General features: G+C 41.5%; 1 protein-coding gene across 5 annotated transcripts in view; it reads right to left on the reverse strand.

Annotated features, from left to right (window-relative positions):
* ST3GAL6 (ST3 beta-galactoside alpha-2,3-sialyltransferase 6) overlaps positions 1-24,551 on the reverse strand; it is a 46,036-nt gene that overhangs the window by 16,065 nt on the left and 5,420 nt on the right. For 4 of the 5 annotated variants that reach the window (XM_061366597.1, XM_061366598.1, XM_061366595.1 and 1 more), the window contains exons 2-6: positions 8,175-8,274; positions 7,341-7,409; positions 5,978-6,055; positions 3,047-3,150; positions 1,649-1,712 (exon numbers count right to left, since the gene is read on the reverse strand). In XM_061366597.1, coding sequence (XP_061222581.1) covers positions 1,649-1,712; positions 3,047-3,150; positions 5,978-6,055; positions 7,341-7,409; positions 8,175-8,263 — 404 coding nt within the window. In that variant the 5' untranslated portion in view covers positions 8,264-8,274. The remainder of the gene's footprint in view (positions 1-1,648; positions 1,713-3,046; positions 3,151-5,977; positions 6,056-7,340; positions 7,410-8,174; positions 8,275-24,551) is intronic. The other variant, XM_061366596.1, reaches the window with a different exon arrangement.

The following is a 24,551-nucleotide window of genomic DNA, read 5'->3' on the forward strand; positions in this document are numbered from 1 at the left end:
AGAACAGTTTGGGTTAGAAGGGTCCTTAAAGATCACCTAGTTCCAACCCCCCTGCCACGGGCAGGGACACCTTTCACTAGACGAGGTTGCTACAAGCTCCTGTGTCCAACCTCGCCTTGAACACTTCCATGGATGGGCCAGCCACAGCATCTCTGCTTCTCTGGGCAACCTGTTCCAGTGTCTCACCACCCTCATAGTAAAGGAGTTCTTCCTAATATCTAACTAAATCTCCCCTCTTTCAGTTTAAAGCCATTACCCCTTGTCCAATCCCTACATGCCCTCATAAGAAATCCTTCTCCAGATTTCTTGCAGGCCCTCATAAGTTACTGGAAGCTGCTCTAAGGTCTCCCCTGAGCCTTCTCTTCTCCAAGCTGAACAAGCCCAAGTCTCTCTGTCTTCATAGGAGAGGTGCTTCAGCCCACTGATGATCTTCAGGGCCCTCCTCTGGATGTGTTTTAACAGGTCCACATCAGTCTTATGCTGGGTTTTTTTCCCCTTTCCCCACCCCCAAGAGTAAACCTGAACATCCTAGAAATAGACACTAAACACACTGGAAGAAAGGACTACAGTAGGTAAAGAAAAGCATATAAAAGGAAAACTGGGTATTAAAAACAATTATTTTGCTCATATTCCACCCAAGTTAATTAAAATGTGATCCTACCATTTGGCTTGAAGCAATAATCTTCCATTTGATCTCCTTGATTTAAAAAAATCCCCAAAATACAGCCAAGCACAGCATTATACGCATTCAACTCTATTAAGAATTCTCACATTAATGTGACATAGGGCAGGTTGTCAGCCTGTTTGCTAGACTGCAAACCTAAGAAGTGATTTGCATCACTTGGTAAACACATGATTTCATTATACTTTCCAACTTTAGTATACTACCTCCAGCAAAATAAAACAAAACCCCAAACCAAAATAAACCCCAACAATCACACACACACAAAACCCTCCAAAACTAAACAAAAAAAATGGGCAGAAGTAAATTCTAATCAAGAGATTTAAACAGTGCAATATACATAGGAAGGGAGTTACCTAAGGCATGCTCCAAACTATGCCACACCCTGGTTACTCCCAAAAGGCCAGAAGAGCCTTTCCTGGCTGCTTAGGTCTCCCTTATTCACAGGAAAAGGAAGCTGAGCACACATACAAACAAGGGCATGCAGCACGCCAGCAAATGCAGCGGAATAGGGCTATGCATAAGATTTCTTTTGCTTAGAAACGGTCACTGGTCTGCATATGCTTATCTCAAAAATTATCTAGCTTACACTAATAATGATTCTGAAAAAGGACATCACATTGAACTTTTCAGGGGTGGTTTCACTTTCCTGCAGCATGGAAGGATACTACAGGAAGATGGAACTGCATTTGTTAGCAAACTCCCAATACACTTATAAAAAGAAATCTGTAAGTTCAAGTTCTCTCACAGAAGAATTATTCTTGACTGCTAGTGCTATGTATGTATAAAACCAAACTTACTTAAATCTTGGGATGAGTTACAGATATCAGATACTGCTTGACAGTGGCAATCAGATCTGCATCTTGGCTAATTAGAGCAATTGCAGGATAACATTACTAATTACTTTTCAGATATTTAATATTTAAAATGCAATTAACAGAAACAGTATCAAATAAACCATCTCACCTGTCATCTTCATTGAAAAGTCCACAGTTCTGCAGTCTTGAAAGGGCTAAACGAAAGAATTGCTCTAGAAAGCAAATATGAAGAAGGTTAATGAAAATGTTCAATGCTTTTTGATACAAAAATAAGCCTGCCACCCTGACTACAGCATTTTCAGATACAGCAGTTTTTACACACTGTGCATAAAAAACTCAAAATAAGAATACTTGTCATTTAGGGCCACAGGTCACTCAATGATGCCAAAGAAAATTGGGTTTGTAAGAGCTCCTCTCCAGGAAGCTTTTTCTTTCCCAACGTTCCCCTGTTGGAAAATAGCAGGGGATTTGTATAAAAAAAAATAAAAATAAAAAATAAAACTCTAACAGTAAACAATTGGAAGAATTTCCAAGTCCTGCATTCCAGTTGACTATGTTTTTTTGTCTACCCAACTTCAGCTGGAACAGAAGCAGCCAAGAGGGGATGCACAGCCAGAGACAGTAAGAGCATTAGGTATCTTGGGAGAAGACATCAATCCAGCCTGTGCCCACTGGCAAAGCTGGGGAGAGGCACTTTCCCAGCTCTCTCACGGTGGGCAGGCACCTGCTGGACACTCAATGTGCCTCAAACTGAGAAGGGGCTTCAGCTTGTTCCCAAACATACTTTTTCTCACTGCAGCCCCAGAGATGCAGAAAAACACATCATCCTCTTTATACTGAGGTAGGGCAAACAGAGCCTAAAGCCCAGATCTGCACAGTACTAGGAAGGTACACAGTTCAGTATTAAAAACTACGGGATTTGAGACTTACAACCCTTTCCAAAAGGATGACTAAGCCCCTTAGGGTCTCTGCCTCTGTTTACTATGTTTACAACACAGGTAGCAGACATGAGCAAGTACACACAGGCACAGCAGCTGTGCAATGGCAGGAATACCCCTTGCAGCCACAGTGACACCTCCCCTGGTGGTAGAAGCTAGTCCAGTAAAAGGGAAAATATGATGATACAACTGCCCCAACCTGGGGACTTCTGCCTCAGTAGGGCTCTTGACCCTGAGCAGCTTAAGTGGGTTGATCAAACCCCATCATATTTACCCAGCTAATACTTTGCCTAGTAAGGTGCTAGCTAAATATCTTTAGCACTTCAGTCCACACACAAATGAAAAGAAGCTGAATAAGCTCCATTCTTCCTCACCTCCACCTTTTTGGAGCTTCTCTGTTAAGAGGGGCAACCCCAACATGGTGATTTATTTGTTAAAAACAGGAGGGTGCCAGATCAGAGGGACTATATGAAACCGTTGAGTCACTGCTAAATACCCCCAAAAGGATTTGCATTGGTGAACAGGAAAGACCAGAGCCTGAGATTCTGTGGCTTTACAAGCCATTTAGGTATTTCTGTTTAAAAACAAGGTACATGGATAACACAAACCTGCTCTCTTTATTCCATAAGGTAGTTCAAACTTATCACTCCCGTGGAACTCCGCCACTCTGATAAAATCATTAGCACACAGGAACGGGTATATTTTGTCAACACTAATGAAAGGGAAAAAGTTTCAAAAATCCAGATTATGTATTTCAATTAGCCAGCAATTCATGCAATTTCTTTAAAAAAAAAAAAAGCTTTCTTCATCCTACTGCAAGTATTATCAATTTTTAAAAGAAGAAAACTCATGAACACAGGGAAAGAAAGCAGGTGACAAAAGGGAAAGATTTTGTATTGGGAAATACAGGTAAAGCGTGAAATAAAAGGATACTCTCACTTTCTCTGCTACTGCAAGTTATAGAGTCATTAAAAACACATGATTGAAAGCTTAAAATGTAAGAACATGCTTAAGAGAACATGTAACCCAGAAAGACAATGAATAGCTTCAGGTCTGGAAAGTATGTAACAGAGGCAAGGAAAATTAAGTTATTATTATAAACTGCATTTTACAGAATTGGATTTGAAACAAGGTGTTTTAATTTGAAAATACCATCTCCTGAAGACTTCAGCTTGAGATACATTCCCATTCCAAACAAGAGGCTGTGTTCACATTAGTGAGTACTCTGCAGCAACAGAGGTATACCCATACAGGAAAAAGTATGAAGTTCTCGCATTCACATTCTACACATCTCAGTTTGTTTTTTGTGCTAGGCTAACTCCAGTAGGGTGCTGCAGACTGAACACTCCTTAGCAGCTGCAGCATGGCAGCTGTGCTCCTGCAGTGCATCTCCTGGCTTAGCCAGATATCCGAAAGGAGCCCAGACCACATGTGCCAGGGTCACCCTGTGATGAGAAGAGTGGCACATGGGGATCACAAGGAGGACTGCCTCAAAAGCACATTCCTCCTACAAACTAGAGTATGATGGCATCATACTCTATAAGCATCAAGACAGAAAGAACGGGTCATTTCTTCAAAAGACAGCAACCACAGACAAGGGCTCTCTTAGGGAGACACTCATGTTACCATACCTGCCAAGTCAAGTCAAATAAATGAACAGTAGACCCAATCCTGTCACATGCCATCATGCCCTTGGCTTTACCTTGGAGTTTGTCACACACTCACTGAAATGGCTTACTGGAGTGATCTTGAATACCAAGTCTAATATTAAAGTGTTAACACAGTATAGTCACAGCAAGAGAGCCTAGTGTTTATCATAAATACCCACAGCTAGCACATGACTTGTTTCTCTGTGAAGAATATTAATAGCTGTTAAAAAAAACCTCCATTTCAGCTTTACAAAGCACTAAGCTCTATGTATTCAGAAGATACCAACAGTAAAAAGAAAAAAAAAACAAAAAACCAAAAGCCCAACAAAATACCACAGCCCACACACCGAGAACTGGGCCATAGGTTAACTAAGCAAGACCAGCTAACGTTGAGACCACATGCACTGAACACCCGTATTAAATGTAGTAACTTGCCTTGCTGTTCAGAAGCAGCTGGTAAGCTTAGACATAATAAATAAATAATGCATCTACTGCGAAGAGATTCTTAATTCTACCTCTTCTAGCTCTGGTTCCTGTCCAATAAATAATTCTGCCAGGTTAAAAATCCTTGCAACCTCCCCAGGCTATTACCAAAGTGCACAGATGAGCTCTTCAGCTCACACAAACTATCTCTGTAAAGATGTTGTGGAAATATGCATGAGATTCTGTTCTAGCTCTGCATCTTTTTTCTTGCTGCACATCCAAGTCCATCCCTGCCCCCCTTGCTCAGCACCAGAGCTATCCTGCTGAGCCTGACATAGAGACAGCCTAGCCACGTTGGGGGAAGTAAGGAGGGAGCTAGGACAACTTCACTGGGCCAGGCAGCTAATTAAAACTCAAAGACCACAGGACTGTTTTGAATAGAAAAAACTTAAGATTGTTCCATGTTCTTTAAAATAATAATAGCACCTAATCAAAGCCATGTTTTCTTGTACAGCAAAAAAAGCAATGGTGTCTTTGCTTAGAGCTTTAAGACTCTCTCAGCCAGGACTTGGGTCTAAATATCTTCCCAAGCTTCCCCAGGATGACACTCAATGTCTGCTCAGGCAAAACACAAAGCCAACAATATAGCCTGTCTGCTTCTGGTCCCGTGGTACTTTCTTGACCTCTCATTTAAGACTTGTGCTTCTAATAACAAAACCTCCTATTATTTCCTCACAAACCTCTTGGATGCACTTTTGTGACCAAACACCTCCTTCGTTTTGGGTTAAAGCTCTTCCTTTTTTCATATGATGACTTCTTTACAAAGGAAGCTTTCTACGAGTGTACTAAAACGGAGAACACCTACACACAATTCAACAATACTATTAAAGGAACAAAAGCATGAATAAACTCAAATTTCATTAAAACTCCACTGAAGGGGAAGAATCTTGTATCATTAAAGATTAGATGAATTTTCGCACATTTCATTCTCCATTTTCCAAATAAATAGAAGAAATTTTCAAAACCTCTCTGATTCCTCGCTGCTACAGAAATACTTAACTATCAAAAACGCTTTAAAGTGCAGATTTTTAATAACAGAATGACTGAGTTTCAGTCTTGGATATGAAGACCTTTTTACATCAAAAACATGGACCTGAGGGAACCTACGGCTTGTATTTCAATCATTAAAATAGCTTCACTGTTACTAGCTAGAATATCTGAACAGGAAGTATTTATTTACTCACTACAAACACCAGCATTTTGATCTAGTTGTGTGGTATTGCTCAGATGCTGATCAGTGGCAAGCTAAACAATTTGTGTTGCCACAACCAGGAAGAGTAACAATGAAAAAGCTGTACTTTTCAAGGTAAATCAAAATGTGAAATAGGCCAGAATACGTACATAGCTCATTTCTACCTCAATCAGCACAGACTTTCTTTTTCCCTCTACTTCCCACATAATACTCACCCCAGTAAAGATTCAAATGCTGGTTTCAGGAGACAAGTGTCCAGCGCGTTCCTTCTCTCCACAGCCGTAGGTGGCAGCCTGCAAAAGAAGAATTTCAAAGAAATAGCAGTAACAGGAATCAGTAGCAGCAACAAGGTAGGGAAACTTGGACAAGCCAAATCAGTAAAAGCTGATTACTGAGTTAACACAACATTAAATTTTCATGATTGCCTTTGTATCCTAAAGATGGATTTTTATCATTGCAGCATACAATTACTAGCAAAGGCTTGTACCTCGTGGCACTGTTCCAAAGGGTCTGCAACCTCCCTTCTCAGTAACTATCAAAGCATTCATAACCAGGTGAGATTTCAGACCCACCTGCAGAGAAGCAGGACACCTGGGCTGAATCAATCCTGCAGCCATACCAGATAGCATCACCAGTGCTCCTCAGAGAAGAGTCTCATTTAGAGTGGGGAACTGAGAGAGTACCACATAGGGTACTTCAAGGAAAGTGAGATTCTTTGGGCTTAAGTCATTCCTCTCATAAGGCTAAGACATTTCTAAGAACATTCCCACCTTGGTGATTTAGCCCAATTAATAACAAATACGAAGCCCAGAAGAGAGGACAAAGTTCAGCGTGAGCAATGCGTGCATCTGGGCTTCATTAAAAACAGAAGGATGAAACCACCACACTAGAACCACAAGCCAAACAGACCATTAAGGTTAATTGCTTTTAGTAACCCCAAGTTGTCATGTGAATACTGACACTAAAAACGCACCCTGTGAAACGTATCAGCTGGGCAGCTCGTTGCTTTCCAGCATAAACCTCACAGATGGCATTTTGCAGGACGGCTTCACATAGAAGAGGCCCGCTTTTAAATTTTAGCATAGGCACTTATTAGTCCCAGAAACCTAACTACAGGAATTTACTAGCATAAGATATGCTTATACATGCACTTGCGCATCACACATTAACCACACCTCTGATTTATTAAATTTTAAGCACAATAGCTGCCCTCGTAGCTCTGCTCATTTTATTCAGGTGTAACTCAGAATTGCAGAAATTTGGAAGTTGTAAACAAATGTCCTTCCATCAATTCACTGCTTGTTATAGACAGTCACTGTAAATGGCCATAAATATTAACCGAACACTGGAAACATGACATGGACAAACTCCCTTTGTCAGACATGTTACAATTGTGTTCATAACAAAAACAGCCAACAGACAATAACCAGTACAATAACAATGGTGAGCCTACAGACAAAGGCTACTGATTTTAGTCTCAATGCCTCCCACCTGCCCAAAAAACCAAGCAACCAAAAAAAAAAAAAAAAAAAACCAACAAAAAATCCCGCCACAAAAATACTCAATTGCTGAACTTACTGAGTAACTCCACTAGTCTCATAGGAAGGAGAAGCCCTCACAGAGGAAGTCTGTCCATAAAAGCTAATCCTGCAAAAAGGGAAATGTCACAACACTCTGGTTTGCTATAAACAGAAACCACACCAGAAAGCCACTCTATCAATTGTATGCTATAAGCAAGACAAATAGAGTCACATAAATCACTACTTTTAAAAGCTATCACTATTATCTTCATAACACAAACACACTGCTCAGTCCTGGTCACAGCTATGCAAAAGGCAATGGACACTCAACTTCTTCAGTAACTATGCTGAATTTTAGGTCCCAAGACACCTGTCCCAAGGAGCCTGGAGACAATGAAGGTTCACTTCCCACAAGGATGTCACTGGGGCTCGACAAACTTCAGCTTTTCAAAAGGTACCCACTACAACTGCAGTTATTCCCATGTGAGGAGCAAGCCTTTCCCATGACATTTATCAGACACCTCAATAAACAAGCTAACACTAAGCATGTGTGGGGTGGGAGGAGTTATGGAGATGACACACAAATAGGACTCTCTTCTCACCTAAACTCCTATTTTCCTGAAACTCAGAGGGGCTATCCCTATCTCTGAGGTCCTCACCTCTCCACACAGTCAGGCTCAAATCAACCGCTGGGTTTAAAAGTGACATGAGAGAAGGACGACAGGACGGAATAAATCACAGTACAAAACAAAACAACCACAAAACAAAACACAGAGTAGTATTCACTTCTGCTGATCACTATTAAACAGCTCTTCAGCAACACACCAACTCCCAGCCACATCTTACAGCCATGAGGGTGTTTGCACTGTCATTGAACAAAGCATCACCATACCAGTAGAGGTTATTTCTCCACAGATTTCCATGCAGTATACCATACATAACAGCAGCAGCCAGGATAAAAAACAGAAGAATTCGTTTCATGACTGGTAGATCTGAAATATAAGAAAAACAAGACATTAAAATCCAAATTATGCTATTAACATGAGCTTTTATAAAGCATCTTGAAAACCGTGAAAGGAAATCATCATTATTACAAGCATTCATCACCACCACAAATTTGCCAGAGGTTTGATTTCTCACACAAAGTCACAGTGACAGGAGCTGAACGCTGTTTTGCACCTATGACACGTACATACTCTGCACAGAAGCATTGAGAGGGTCTCACTCTAGGTTCCCTCCGAAGGCACAGGAAGAAGACGAGCTCTTCCAGAAGCCTATCAGAGTAAGAGCTCCTTTCTGCCCATTTGCAGCAAAAAGAAACCAGCCTCTTGGTTCAGAAGTTGGCCTTTACAGGTAGGTACCTGTGCTTCTCCTCTTTCTTGCGCCACACGCTATCAGTATCCATAATTACACAATTAAATAAGCATCAGCACTTTGCAGGAGGTAAAGAGGCTGATGCCAATGAAGCAGAACAGGGTATCAGCTACCTAAAATAGCTACCAGCTTTTTTAGGACCACTGGATATTCTTAAAGTCTGGTTTTGGTCATCTAAAGCTGTACTGAAGCTATCTGCTTATGCCATCATGTCCTGTACAGTCTCCAGCTCCTAAATGAGGACAGACTTCATAGAATAGTTTGGTTGGAAGGGACGTTCAAAGGTCATCTAATCCAACCTCACTGCAATGAGCAGGGACATCTTCAGTTTGCTTAGGTTGCTCAGAACCACATCCAGCCTGGCCTTGAATGTCTCCAGGACTTCATTGCTCAAGTGACAGAAAAACGCTATTTTCACACATCACAAAGCAAGGAAGACAAGTTAGGATTCAATCTATGGAACTTACTAATCATGGAGAAATAGTGTTCCTTTTTTAAAACACTTTATTGCACAGTCTACTAAAAGAAAACCACAGATATATCAGAAGCTGAGGTATCTGGCAAGAAACACTTAAGGAAAAGAAACTTCTGCATTGCTCACATCTAACACACTGAGCTGCCCTACTAAGTAGTTATGAATAAACTGTTATTGCTTAATCTAGTGGAAGTCCAAAATAGCTATTCTGCCCACAAGCTAATGTGGAAATTTACTCAGGAGCTATACCCTTCTGTTATTTTCACTTCTTCCCCTACCATGGTAAGAAGGTTCAATACAAGCAATGTGTGAATACCTACTTGCATATCTATATTTTTTATAGTGAAGGTATGAAACAGCTGTCCAGCAAACACAAGCCATATCCAAACATACTGCTGCATTTTTCTGCTGAGCAGAACCTTTGGATTTATGGTTTGTTTTTTTTCCCTCCTTCTGTTTGTTTTGGGTTTTGTTGGGGTTTTATTTTCTTTTTTAAAAATTCTGTGTTGATTTTTTGAATATTTAGAGTTGCTCTTATTTTAAACCTGTGTTAAACAGCCCTAAGGCAATAAAACTCAAAACAGTTACAGTCCAGATGATTTACAGCAATATGCTTTATGCTAGTAACATCTTAACATCATACCTTGCATTAAAGACCAATAAACTGCTAGAGCGGACTGCATTTTGTTATCAGAAACAGAGACACAAACTACTGATTAAGACATACACTACTGCCACTCACATGGACATTTCTTTGAGGTGAAGCTAACAGTGAACTATCTGTTACAATTACTTGAGTGCAACAAGACACCACTTCCTTATTTACACACACACCCCTTGCCCCATCCTTCATACAAGCTTCACTGTAGGGTCAGAGATGGAGTTTTATATCAATATCTAACTGCAACAAAGCCACATAATTAACAAGCTATCCCCTATCAACCTTAAGTATACCCTCCAGGCTGTCCTGCTCTTTTCTGGACGAACTACACAGGCTGTAGCTATTGTGATTTCAACCTTTCATCCCTCCCTGGGAAATAAAGTAACATTGCCTCCCTTGCAGCTCCAATTCCCTTAACTCTTCTGGAAGAGTTACTACAAATTTTTTTGACAGTCACTCTCAAATTCTAGAGCAAACCTTGCGATTTTTGCAATAATTTTATACGTCTTTCCCTAAAACGCAAGAATACTGCCAAAAACCCCTTACCTACTGGGTTTAGTCTAATGTCATTAACAGCAATCAGCTCATCATGTTGAGTACCATCATGTACACATGTACAGGACAAACAGGTGATCAGGCCCATTCAGCCTGTGCTTATGAAAGGCAGATCCTGCTTGATTAACCTGATCTCCTGTGATAAAGGTGACCCGCTTGGAGAATGAGGGAAAGGCTGTAGATGTTGTCTACCTAAACTTTAGTAAAGCTTTTGACACCATTTCCCACACACAGAATTCTCCTGAAGAAACTGGCTGCTCATGGTATGGGCAAGTGTGCTCTTTGCTGGGTAACAAACTGGCTGGATGGCCAAGTCCAAAGAGTGATGGTGAATGGAGTTAAATTCAGTTGTCAGCTAGCCACAAGTGGCATTCCCCAGGGCTCTGTACTGAGGCCAGTTCTGTTCAGTATCATCATCAAGGATCTGGATGAGGAGATCAAGTACATTCTCAGCAAATCTGCAGATGACACAAAGCTGCACAGGCGTGTTGATCTGTTTAAGGACTGAAAGGCTCTACCGGGGATTTGGGCAGGCTGCATCAATATTCTGAGGTCCTGCACTTGGGTCACAACAACCCCATCCAATGCTACACACCTGGGCAACAGTAGCTGGAAACCTGCTTGTCAGAAAAGGGGGCCCTGGGGGTGATGGTCAACAGCTGGCTGAATATCAGGTAGCAGCATATCCAGGTGGCCAAGAAGGCCAATAGCATTCTGGCCTGTATCAGAAACAGTGTTGCCAGCAGGGTCAGCGGAGTGATGATGCTCCTGTATCCAGCACTGGTGAGGCTGCACCTCAAACCCTGTGTGCAGTTCTGGACCTCTCACTGCAAGAGATATATTGAGGTGCTGGAGTATGTCCAAAGAAGAGCAACAAAGCTGGTGAAGCCTTTGGAACCCAAGTCTTACGAGGAGCAGCTGAGGGAATTGAGGTTGTTCAGCCTGGAGAAAAGGAGGCTCAGGAGACCCTATCACCCTACAACTCCCTAAAAAGGAGGTTTGTAGCAAGGTGTTAGTCTCTTCTCCCAAGTAACAAGAGAACACGGCTTCAAGTTGCACCAGGGAAGGTTTAGATTGAGTATTAGGAAAATTTTTTTCACCAAAAAGGTTGTCAAGCATTGGACCAGGCTGCCCAAGGAAGTGTTTGAGTCATCACCCCAAAGTGTTTAAAAGATGTATAGATGTGGCACTTGGGGACAAGGTTAATGCTGGACTTGGCAGTGCTGGGTTTACAGTTGGACTCTATGATCTTAAAGGTTTTTTCCAATCTAAATGATTCTATATTTGAAAAAGATACTGCTCTCCTTGGGTTGTTTTGTTTGAATTTTTTCCATTGTCAGTATTTTAACCCCTCCTGGTTTGCAGAAGTTTGCTGAAATATCTCACTGAAATGGAAATTAACTGTTTATTTTTATTCCCTAATTCAATCAATGCAAACATCAATTAAACAACAGAACATAATGAACCGGCTCTTCAAATAAAGTTGCTAAATTAGCAACTGATTAAATTGCTGATTTTGCTGACTTTAATGGAAGAGACCTTGCTGAAGGGTCAGACCAAGGTACGAAACAGAGCAAAGACAAAGCAAAGTGTATTTAAAAAACAAAACATTATGAATAACAGTACTATTCAGAGAAAAAAAAACATGTTTGTAAAGTATTTACAAAGATATTAATACAGCCTGCAAAACATTCATTTAAACAAGAAAATGTAGGTCAACATTCTTCAAACAGGATCATAAGGAATCTGTGGCAGCTTTCAGTATCACATGTAGGACAATCAGCACGGCACTCACATGAGAATGCTGGGTGTACCTAACTCAGCTCTTGGGAACATAAAACAGCTGTAGTTACACAAGTGTCTTCTCACCATCCCATTCCCCAGTGCCTGGCTTCATCCAGTTTGTTAAGCAGAAAGTTCTGTAGTCAGGAAAGACAGTCTTTTTAGTGAAGACTTTCTTAACCTGGTTTAGTAAACGAAACCATTGCCTTGTTTATGGAATTATTCTGGCTGCATTTTTAATGGTGGCAGCATTTTCCAGCTCTGCCTATTTTAAAATAACCAAGTGTTACAGAAAGCTAATCAAAGGAAAACAAACTCCTACAATGTAAATATTGCACTAGAAAATTCCCCCAGTCAGAGATGCAAGAAAATAGGCAATTGAGAAGACACAGCTCAGATGTAAAATGACAAGCCCATTCCTGCTTATTTATCACAACACAAAATCCTGCATCTTGATTTAAGCTCATCAACCTGACTGACAGAGGTCATGGTGCCCTTAGGCCAAGGTCAGTCAGGGTTAAGCAAAACAAGGTGGACAAAACTGGAACTCAACTATTCAATTCCCTCCTCTTTCCCTCTGAAAAGGCTATGGTGATCCACACAAAGGAAGGGGTGAGGAGCCCAGCATGCCAGTGCACAATGTTCATAATGTTAGCTGGTCAATTTTCTAAAAGTAAGCAAGCAATAGAACGCATAAGCATTATAAAGAGATTGATGGGTATTTTTTTTTAAGAATCTAAGCCAACTTCCACAGTTCAACTTCATACCCCAGCCAAGGCAGAGCTACAATTACAGAATTATCAGACCCGCTATGGTATTAACTGATCTCAAGATCAGCTTGCATCTCCTATGGACAGATGGGTCCATTCCAGCTCCCACCAAAACACTGAGTACATTGCAAATTTATTATATAACCCCAGAGGCTAATATTTTTTCCTTGGTGGAAGTGGAAAACCAATGTCCTTGTGAGAGCTGCACCTTTACATACATTTAGTCTTTATTTTGCAACTTCATCAAGTGTGGTATCTGATATGAGTCACCACCTCAGAGCTCCAGTTTATCTTTCAACTTACATATGCAGTTGATGCATCCATGCTACAGAATAATCACACAGAAAACTACAGCTGTTGGACTGGGCAATCACATGACATTACAAGCACCTTTTTTCATTACACTTGTAAGCCTTACTTTTGCTTTCTTCCTTGAAATTAGGTTGCCAATAATACAATGCAGGAGACTTTTCCATATGTGCCACTCATTTTATAAAGCACCTTTGACTATTACTAAATATTTAACTAAAAAGTGTTTATTGCTAAATTAAAAACTAGTAATCTTAAAACAATGTTGGCTCCATACCTAGTCCTGTAACAGCTTAACTCCTTGCTGCTGCAGTTAACTGGCAGCATGAAAATTTCAGCTCACTCAGAACTCAAATTCCTAGCTCTTGTAGTTGTGGGGGAGGAAGGGAAGTGAGCTTGAAAATATGGTTTGAGTGGACCTTGAAATTTGAAGGGACAGCAGAAAAAGCACAAAAAAAACTACTAAAAAGTTTAAAAAGAAATATCAGGATTAAGATGTAGCTAGTCTCTTGTGGGTTTGCTTGTGATCACCAGTACTGCAACACTGCTTCCTTCTGATCGGGATGTAGTGCACGCCTGGTAAAACAACTACACAGCAAGATTACAACCAGGGAAGGAGTTTCCTCATCATTATTTGTCTCAAGTTATGTGCCTTAATGTACTCGCATTATAGCAGGTTATCTGTATCTTCTGCCAAATATTTACAGTATTCATCATTAACTTCCAGTTCTTGCTCTTGCACAGTTCATTAATTCTTCCCCTCTTCAGGAAGGAAACACTGTAGCAGACAATACAACAGCACTGCAGCAGAATCTTCAAGGCACTGAAGTAGCTGAGTCAGTCTAATGCCTTCCTCACACACTCATTATTTTTTTATAATTTGCAATCCTCCTTTTGATTTCAGTTTATTAAGAAACAGAAGACCTCAGGAATATTTAGTTTCAAAGAGGATATATTGGGTTACCCTAGCAAAGTGGTCGTGAATTAAAACTGTATTACTAACTCTCTTAACAGTGGCTCAGTTTTGAAGTAGCAAGTTTAACACCATCTTAATTGGAAAAGATTCTTGCTAACCTGCCCCACCCCACACAAAACCAAAGCAGATATTTCTGTTCCTGAACGCCTGTGCAATCCATGACACCAAAAAACTAAGGTTTTTATTATGTTAAAATGTCATTGGGGACTTCCACCATCTCACAATATCTGTACCAGCAGTGGAATATTCTTCCTGCACTGGAAGATATGATGTTTCTCTTTCAATGATGAGGGTTTAAGCAGTTGAGAAAGAGTTGGTGACTTGGTATGAAATCCAGAGCCTTCTTCCCCTGCAACAGCTTACCAAACTAGCTATTTACTTCAACAGGATCCTGGTAACTGTGAAAAAAAGATGACCTTCCTCTAGAGCTCCTCTTTGTTAAGGAAGGTTTCCAATGTTTCTCTAACATTTTCCCTCTCTAACACTGCATAAGGCCTGAAAATAAACAGCAAAATATTTTTTTTTCTCCATGTACTCAACTGCAAGCAATGATGCCCAGTAAATTTTATATCACAGTAGTAGTGATGTTTAGTAGATTTAAGTCAACTGTTGCTCTTTACCAGCTATTACAGCCACAAATGTAGCCCCTGCTGACACTAATCTAGTGGGAAGAGATGTAAACTAAAGCTATGCCCACCTCTGACTTTTTGCATGTTTGCATGCTAAGTACTGCACATAAATTCAGGACAGGCTGTGTGAGAGTTAACAGATCTGGTTTAGGAACTAAGTGCTTGCTGCCTCCCTTTCATCATTCTACTAACAATGAAACCTACTAGGTACCACAAGAGACAGCAATACGTTTATTTTGTGGACAAGTCATCACCATTTTATTCCATTTTTGCCCTTCAAGTACAGACACTAGTGTTTTGCTTCTCACCAGATCATTCCCAACAGCTGGGTCAAGCAAGAAGGAAAAACAACTTAATCTGTATTTTTCAGTGACAATCTTCTTTTCAGTTTGCTTCTGTCTAAAATATTCAAGGAGATCTCTACATCATTTTCCCTTGTGTGCCACTCTCCAGTTTTACTTAAAGCTCAGGAGCACACCTAGACAGGACGGCTGGTGGAAGAGGGAGGTTAGTTCCCCTAGAGAAGGCTGCAGGCGGGTCTGGGAACAAGCACAGTTTATCTCTCCTTTTTGGGCATTAACAGGCAACACAGCATCTACTCCCCTCCAAACCTTCATCTCCAGTCTCATACTCTCACCAATTCCCATTACTTTTTCATGCAAGAAATCAGGTATGGCGGTTTGTTCTAGCCAAACCTAAGCCTTTCAGTATTTCAGGCAAGATCTGAAAGACACAAGTTCATAGCTCTCCAAGGAAAACATGCCATCAATAGGGAGAGTATGGCAAAAGCTGCAAAAAGCCTGTAGGTCCTGACTCACTCTTGCAGTCATTACCAGGCTCAGACCCTCTTGTTCTTATATCCTTTTTTTCTAGTGCAGAATGATCATCTGTTCAGTGGCATAACCCCTTTTTCACTCCTCTTCCCTCCTTCTGCCTTACCACCCAGGAGCTTTTACACGTGTCCCACAGTGGGAGCAGGAACAGAGAAAATAAAAAGGTCAGAAGAAAAAAAAAAAAAAGGGGGGGGGGCAGGCTGCATGCACTCAAGACTGTTTCTTGGCTAGCAAGAAGACACGTGTAAGTCTAGGTCAAGTTACTACAAGTTTTTTAAAGCTTACTGAAACAGCCTCCCTTTCAGCTGCAAAAAAACTGCTGTGATAACAGCAGTTCTCAGAGGTACCACAATGAATGATGTGCCTTGTTTCACAGAGATGTATCATTTTTTGATCTACCAGCGCAAAATATAATGTCACTTAAACTGGCACCAAATACTAGATCCAGAGATGAAAAACAAGAGTACGCAGCATCAGCCAGTGCATCCTGCCAGAAAAGCCTGACAGCAAAATGTGTATTGGGTCTCACTGAGAAATGGCCTTCAATAGAAGCAGTATTTGGTGCAACTGCCTGATGCCGAGTTAATTAGCCATGCTGAGAGACAGAACATGTTACCTCCAGCTTGGGGCTATCACAGGGTTGCTATGTCACCCTTGAGATCCAAGCTAGTATTTTGGCTCAGATCACAGTGCAATGTGGATCCCTGGCACCAGGTCAAGGTGACAGAACGCTCCATTGCACGGTGTAAACATACAATTAAATCTGCAGGCATAAAAGAGCGAGTTTGATATATCTCAGCTGGTGAATGTTGTTTTCAATTATTGCTCCTGGGGGGGGGGCCCCCCCCCCCCCCGACAGAAAACAATACTCTTTAATGTTCCAAAATGGCTTGGGGCTCCTCCCAACAACAGACACACTTTTTGTAACACAGTTAAACACTACTAACTTGAGTTTAAAAGCCCTGGGTAGATCCCAATCCAATTTGTGGCTTTGAGGGGAAGTGGAACAAAAGTAACTGCTGGAGTCTCATCTAACTGGTGCTTTCTAAGTACCACAGAGGTCCAGAAACCTTGCCTATAATTACAACCAAGAGTAGGATTAAGTCCACAGACTCAGTTTCTTGCCTGCTTTTGTGCCTTGAGACAAGGACTAGAAGGAAGCATCCAATTTATGCAAAGGTGCACAAGTTGGGAACAGATGTTTCCATACATTTCCCTGTCGTGTCTCTCCACAAGCCTCCTCCCCCAACACACTTGACCCCCCTCCTCCTCCCACCCCCGGCTCTTTTTCTTCCTCCAGTGCACTTAACACAGACCAGTAGTTCCTGACATGCCCACCAGCCACAAGGACGCAGTGCCATACAAAACCAGCTACTTTGGATTCAGTCAAAAAGATAACTTGTGCATGGAAAGAACAAAGCTGGTATCAGCTGAGCACAGATGAGCTCTGCTTCGCCTCCCAAAGCTTAAATCAAGGCAAACATCAACTCTAACTACAACTTTAAAAAAAATAAAAAACAACAAAAAAAAATCAGTCACAAACGCAGCAACACAGCCTTCGCTGAAAGATTTCTTCCAGCCCTGTTGAGATGTCCCAGACTAACCTTTAAAGGTTTAGCCAGCCTAACCTAGGCTGCTATTTATATATTACACATCACAGGTGTTGGTATAATACATGACAGAATAAAATACACAGAGAATGGATGCCATAAATCCACACAGCTCCTCCTGCATACTATGGTGACAACACTGTTCCTTCTCAGCCTATACTTTCCCCCTCCCTTCAGCTCTTCTTCCAGAAAGACTGGAATATAAAAAGCCATCCAATGCATTCTGGGAGTCAGAGGTCAAGTCTTTTTCTCCTCATACCTTGACTTGCCTAACTGACAAGGTTTCTACCAACTTGAGCCACTCCTCCTGAAGGAACACAGCATCATGGCTTTGAATTGCTCTGCTGCTTCACCTCCTTTTAAACCAGAAAGACAAAAGACATGCTACATAACAGTTCAGAAAACACAAAACCATTTAGATCCCACTACAATATCAGTAACTCATTCACACCCACTCTTCTCTGTCCATGAGTGGCTGCAGAGCCAGAGGCTTGAGGTCAAATGAACAATCCTTCTTAGGTTTCCCAGAGGGAAAACATGGAAAAAAGCGGAAGGAACAAAGGACAGAAATAGTCAAATTAGTCAGGTTTCAAACAGGTCAGTTAAAAACCATATCAGCTCACCGGTTCCCTCCCTTCCTCCCCTGCCTTGAAACCATACCAATCTAAATAAATAAATGTCCAAAAGGAGAACTTTATCTATATCATGCATTAAATTCATTCAGCATTACATTCTGCAAACATTACATTCATTCACTACAGCATTAAATTCACGTTAAAACAAGGCACACTTGGTCGCCTTATAATGCAAAACTAAAGCATTCAGCTCCAGCTGATTGGGAGCTAGTGACTTAACCTCTGCTCTCACAAGACTGGCTATTAATTACAAAACTGTATCTACCAGTCATCTTGGGGAAAATAAAGAATAATCTCAACCATAGGCTAAAATAAATAAATCACACACAAAAAAGAACAAACAAACCCACCCCACTCACAGGCAAATTAGGACTCTCAAGGGCAGAGGGAATAAAGTTGGGGGTGTGGGGGTGTGTGTGTTTTTAACAACTGTGTGAGAGGACTAATTTACTTAGTTCCCTACCAGCACCTAGAGAATGAAACACTCTCTATCTACATCAACAGTAGATACCAAGTAAATCAGACTAATTTCTCAGTCATAATAGTATAAATCCTGATGACTACCCATCTCAGAATGTGCCCCTAAGAAACACCAGTGCTTGCTACATGACTAGTCTTCACAGCAGCATTTGCAAGCCCTAGTTATAATAAAGTACAAAAGAGTAAGGAGTTACGTTATGCTGGTTTGTGTGGATTAAGAGGCCCAGCACACAAAACTGAAGAGTAATTTTCACTTAGATAACACACAAAGCATGTCTGTGGTCAGAGCTCCAAACTTAATGTTTGCTGATTTTTGCTGTGTTGCCCCCGATCTTGCCTCAACTGCTAAAAAACAAAACCAAAATAAAAAACAATACACATAAAAAACACACATTAAAAAAAAAAAAAAAAAAAAAAAGATTCCCAGCTGTCTGAGATGGAATTTGCCCCAACAGCAGATTCTGCAAGTCAATCTACTGCAATGCATATGTGCCAACAGAGAGCTCTGGGATTCTCAGGAATGCAACAAAACGAGTTAGTGAAATGTGTAAAACTGAATTAATTCAGGGAGGGAGGAAAATGAAGACAAGTGGTAGCATTCACCCCACATTACTAAATCCTGCAAGTTTCCTTGGGCAATAATCCTGCCAGCCCAGGTGTAGTGGGCTGGCCCTGCCTGGACACCAGATGCCCACCAATGCTGCTCTATCACTCATCTAAGCTGGACAGAGAAGAGAAAAATACAACCAAAGGGTCATGGGTCCAGATAAGGACAAGGAGAGATCACTCACCAATCACCATCATGGGCAAAATAGACTTGACTTGGGGAAATAATATTAATTATTATTTATTAGTATTATAGATTTGTTATATTACCAATCAAATCAGATAATGAGAAATAACACCAAATATTGAGAACACCTTCCCTCCACCCATTCCTTCTTCCTGGGCTTAACTATACTCCCAAGCTCTCTACCTCCTCCACTCCAGCAGCACAGGGGGCAGGGAATGGGGGCTGCTGTCAGTACATCACACATTGTCTCTGCCACTCCTTCCTCCTCAGGGGAGGACTCCTCACACTCTTCCCCTGCTCCAGCGCAGGGTCCGTCCCACAGGAGACAGTTCTGCGTGAACTTCTCCAACACGAGTCCTTCCCACGGGCTGCAGTTCTTCATGAACTGCTCCAGTGGGGGTCCTTCCAAGGGGTGCAGCCCTTCAGGAAAAGGCTGCTCCAGCATGGGTCCCTGTGGGGTCACCAGGCCTGCAGCAAACCTGTTCCAGCGCAGGCTTCCCACAGGGTCACAACCTCCTTGGAGCATCCCCCTGCTCTTGCATATGGTCCTTCAGGGGCTGCAGGTGAATATCTGCTCCATCTTTGGAACTCCATGTGACACCTGTATGCAGACTGCACCACAGGCTGCTCTGGCACTTGGAGCACCTCCTCTCCTCCTTCTTCAGTGACCTTGGTGGCTGCACAGCTCCCACATTCTCACTTCTCTCTCCAGCTGAAGTTGCACAGCAGGTTTTCCCCCCTTGTTAAACATGCTACCCCAGTGGTGGTACCACCATCATTGATGGTCTTGACCAGCAGTGAGTCCATCTTGTAGCCAGCTGCCCTTGGCTCTATCAGACATAGAGGAAGCTGCCAGCAGCTCCTCAGAGAAACCACCCATGTGGGCCCCTACCAAATCCTTGCCATGTAAACACAATAGGAGAAAGCTGGAGTTCACCAACAGCTTGAGCAGCTTCTCTGATAATGTTAATGCCTTAATTCAGCATTGCAATGAATACATTCACATTGCCTTTCGATTTTGACATTTAATCAGAATACACACCTTAGCTGCTAACTGCTATAAGAAAGCTATATCCAAACTGACAGTGCCAAACTAGAAAAACTTGAATATTGTAAATATTAAGGCTATTTTCAAAAGCCCTTTTTCATGTGCAGCTTTGTTTTCTTAACACTAAAGCTCAAAAAAAAAAAATAATATTTACAATAACAACAAAAACACCCATAGGAAGAAAAAGAAAATGAGCAACTTCGTAACTATGAGAATGGTTTGTGGACATGAAGTGTTTTTGATCTAACAAAGAACTGTTGTACAGGTTGCAGCAGAGCCTGTTATCTGATCCCTAAAGGCGTTTAGTGCTTTGCTTCATTTCTTAGATGTGAATAGAGGAGAAACTACCACATACAATATCCAAACAGTACATCTGAGGATTTTGAGAGCTATGAGATACATAGCATAGTTGAAAAATGTAATCCTGAAGAACATTTAATGCAGCATGAGAAATCTTGTCTGAATGGGAGAGGTTGTCAGTAAGCGTACATATGTTAAAAAAAAAAAATGAAATAAAATATTTATAAGGTAATGAGCTTTCCAAGGGAAACAGACATATAGGTGTATCCAGCTTAAGCATTCAGAGTATCATTGTGCTTTTCTTTAGACAATGTTAAAATCAAATTCACAATAAAAGCCCAGAACAAGGATCAGTCTAAAAGACAAAACCAGAACTGGAATTCTTCACAGACTGTTAGTTGCTATAAGGGAACTCAGGTCCTTATAGAAAAGTTTACGTAAGTTCATTTATGTATTTCTGTATATAGAGAGCTATAAAATAACACTACAACAGGCCATACTGCAGTGCTAACTTTTAGTGGTTATCCAAACTACAGTGGAGCTCACAGCCCTGATCCATGCACCTTCATTTCCTTACCTATATATTAGGAAAGCTAATTATCTCTGACTGTAATCTTCAACTGCCATCTGTCTGGGAGGAAAGCTGCCTAAGTTAGTCCAGTACATAATGCTGGGAAAGCTTATATGCTACACAGAGACACCCACTTAGGGCTTTTGGACCTCAGTCCTCTCTGAAGGTTAACCACAACCCATTTCCTCCCCAAAACTGAAAATCAGTGTATCACCGCTCAGAGGAAGGGAGGGGTGTTGGGTTTTTAGGTTTCAGTTGGGTTTTTTTAAGAGGACAGTCATCCCTAAAACTGAGGGGAGTCAAAGGTGCATTTCACCACACCCACACATCCTCTTTCAGGGTCTCACAGCCCTCCTTCTGGGGTTACCCTACAGTGGCTAAAATGCCTACGGTCCAGCTGAGAGCCAAAAGCATGCAGGCAGCTGGGCAGCCTTCCTGCAAGTGACAGACTGCAAACATGCAGTCCAGTCCCTGCTGCAGTGATGGCTTCACACAGGACCTTCTGCTACATATCATCAGCACCCTTCAGTTTGATCTATTCCTTTCTGAGCAAAGTCTGGCTGCTGTAGGTGAAACAGGGTGTCTCTTTCTGCTATTTGATTCTCAGTTTCAACAGTCCTGAAGTGGTACGCAAAGCAAACAGCAGTTCCTTCAGGACTACAGTATCCTTAAACAGATCAGCCATCCTCCCTTACCTGAACTTTGCTGAGCACCAGATTTGACCTGGGCTGTATGTGTGAATACCTCAAGACAGTAAATGGGTAAGCCCTTAGACAAGACAGAGTTCACCTCCCCATGAGTCACCAGCAGGGTGATGGATTTGTCATGGAACAGATCTGCTCTTCCTGCCAAATTGGCCCACTCTGCAGCAGGGATAAAACATAAGGATAAAGTCTGATATTTGCTTCAGCATAAAACTGGAAGTCCTCTAGAACAAGATACACAGTAAGCATGGCCTGCCTTCTTGCCTATTGACATCTCCTTCTTGCTACCCTGACCACATCAAATCCACCTCAGCCTCCAGCACCACCGTGTCCTCTCAAATTGTTAAGTCATGCCACAGACAGCACAGAACTCCATTAGAGCATGAAATGCAGTACAGTAAAAGGCTTTTTGTTCTGTTAGAGCACATGCTGTTAGCAAGAAATGGAATTTATGCAATCATATCCTGTATGCATGCATACATGTCCTTTCCTTCCTTCCCTATAGAACTTTTGAACCCCTCTGGCTAATTTCAGTCAAACTTGACAGATTAGGAACTCGATGTCTTTGAGACCTACACAAACTTTGCACAAATAGACAGCTTAGTAGATCAAAGAAGCACTATAAGCTCATCTTTCATTAAAGATCAGAAAGTCTACATATAGAAAGACATCAGAAAACTGGTTTCATTGTATCTGCTTATCACACAATTGTGGCAGATATTATAAAAGCCTCTGGCCATTAAAGAAGTGCTAAAATTTTGAAAAGCCTTACACAAATATTCAAGTGTCCAAATTTCACAAAACAGTGGCCTGAAGTTAAACATTTTAAATACCCCTTTCAGTCACTTAATGGTGTTAGCTGACTTCGATCACACAACTTCAAAAAGTCACTGACACCAGCTAGTATTTATCATAGGAAATATTTGCTGAGAAATCTGAAGAATGAGATGAATAGTGTATTTCACCATTCTTTCTGAAAAGCTCTGAACAACATTCTCACTGTACATTAAAATGTAGATTAAAAATCCTTAAACTAAGGTTTAAGGCTTAAGCCATCAAAGAGCCTATGTCCCACACTGAAAGCAAGTTATGGCATGCCATTAGCACAAAAGAAAGAAGGAATGAAAACAGCTATTCTGTTCAAATGGCTCCAATGAAAATGAAGTAACAGTGTTTAACATGTTTTGCAAGAAAAGGCAGTCAATCCTGAGAAACTGTACAACTGCTGTTTACACTGACCAGTAATTTTAACCACCTGCATACTCAAAATCCAGCTTACATGCATGGCCTGTGCTCCACTACACAAAGTGAGCAACACAGGCACAAGAAACACTGCTATGTCAGACCAATGTTCGTCTCACCCACTAGTCTGTCCCCAGAAGTGACAGAGGGAGATGCTATTTAGGGACAGCACATTGTGGACTTCCTGGTTTGCTCCCCTTGCAGCATCTGCAATTGCTTCGTACAAGATCTGGAAGATAACATCACTGCCTACTCTTTTTATCATCCTCTTATCGACCCACCAGTGTCTATACTTGGGAGGCAGGGCAAATAAAAGGACAGGAAACCCACCAAAGGACACTGAAGTGGTACTGCTACATCACAGCTGCTGAATCTCAGGGCGCTTCACTACAGACACAATCCTGAGGCCCTGTTTTATGAGTGGGGAATTAAATCTGCTGTGGGTGGCTATAAAATTAGGGGGGAGGGGAAATAAGCTTATACAGCCTTCCAGAGTCTCATCTGAGGCAATTAAGTCAATTCTCAGCTAAGGCAAGCAAGTCACCCTGCCCCATTAAATATTGCAAAACATTTGGGCAAGCTGTAGTTTCCCCTTAACAGTCTCCCAGCTAACCAAATGAGAAGGCAGTAACTTGTCTACACTAGGGGCATGATAAAGACTAGCTACCACATGCTAGCAAGCCTTGTACACACTCACCATACAGACAAATCCTAACTTGTTCTCACACTTCAAGTGGATTTATTATTATGGCTCCACTTAATCTTGTGCAAATATTATGTTCAAACAAACCTTACAGGGCATCTCCCATCTATACCACTAACCCTCCTGTCCTCTTCTCAATCCCACACATTTGACTTCAGACTCCCCTAAAGCACTGTGAAGATGCAAGTGATAATGTTTCCAGGGTGCTCTGATATGACACTGGTGGAGGACAGAGACAGGCAAGTTCAAGAACCTCAAAGAAATAGGAACTATCTATTTTGACTCTCAAAAGATGAATGAGGTTGTGCCTTCATTCAGCAATAACACCTCTTCAGCAGCAAGGAACTCCCTCTCTCTTCACTGCAGTGAAGAAAACCCAAAGTTCCTTCCCTGCACTCTCCCTTTTGTTATGCTAGGATACTTGTATACTCCTTTACCTAAACAGATCAGTGACCCACCACAGCAAAAAATTAGTTGCCCAGAAGAGAGACCAGTTATAATTAATATATATATACTAGAAAAAAAGAAAAAAATAATGGCAAACTGACAAATTCTCCCCCGCAACCCTCCATCCCACTGGGGTATAATTTGTATTTTATATACACATTTTGTATTGACTATTAAATAACCATTGCATGTGTATTATTTCCTCTTCCAAGGTTCCAGGTAATCCAGTGACATGCCCCTCACACCATTCTCATTTTGCTGCTGGCCATAGGGCTCTGAAAAGCACCAATGAAAGAAAGCAGGGGCCAGCTACCACTGCGCAAGTGCCAGTCTGCAGATCCAGCCTAACAAAGACCTCTTCTGAGCTCTGCA

This window comes from Neopsephotus bourkii, unplaced genomic scaffold, assembly GCF_033783945.1.
Source record: "Neopsephotus bourkii isolate Nb327-2 ecotype Australia unplaced genomic scaffold, CSIRO-AGI_Nbou_v1 NB_1350, whole genome shotgun sequence".
NCBI classification, from domain to species: Eukaryota; Metazoa; Chordata; class Aves; order Psittaciformes; family Psittacidae; genus Neopsephotus; species Neopsephotus bourkii.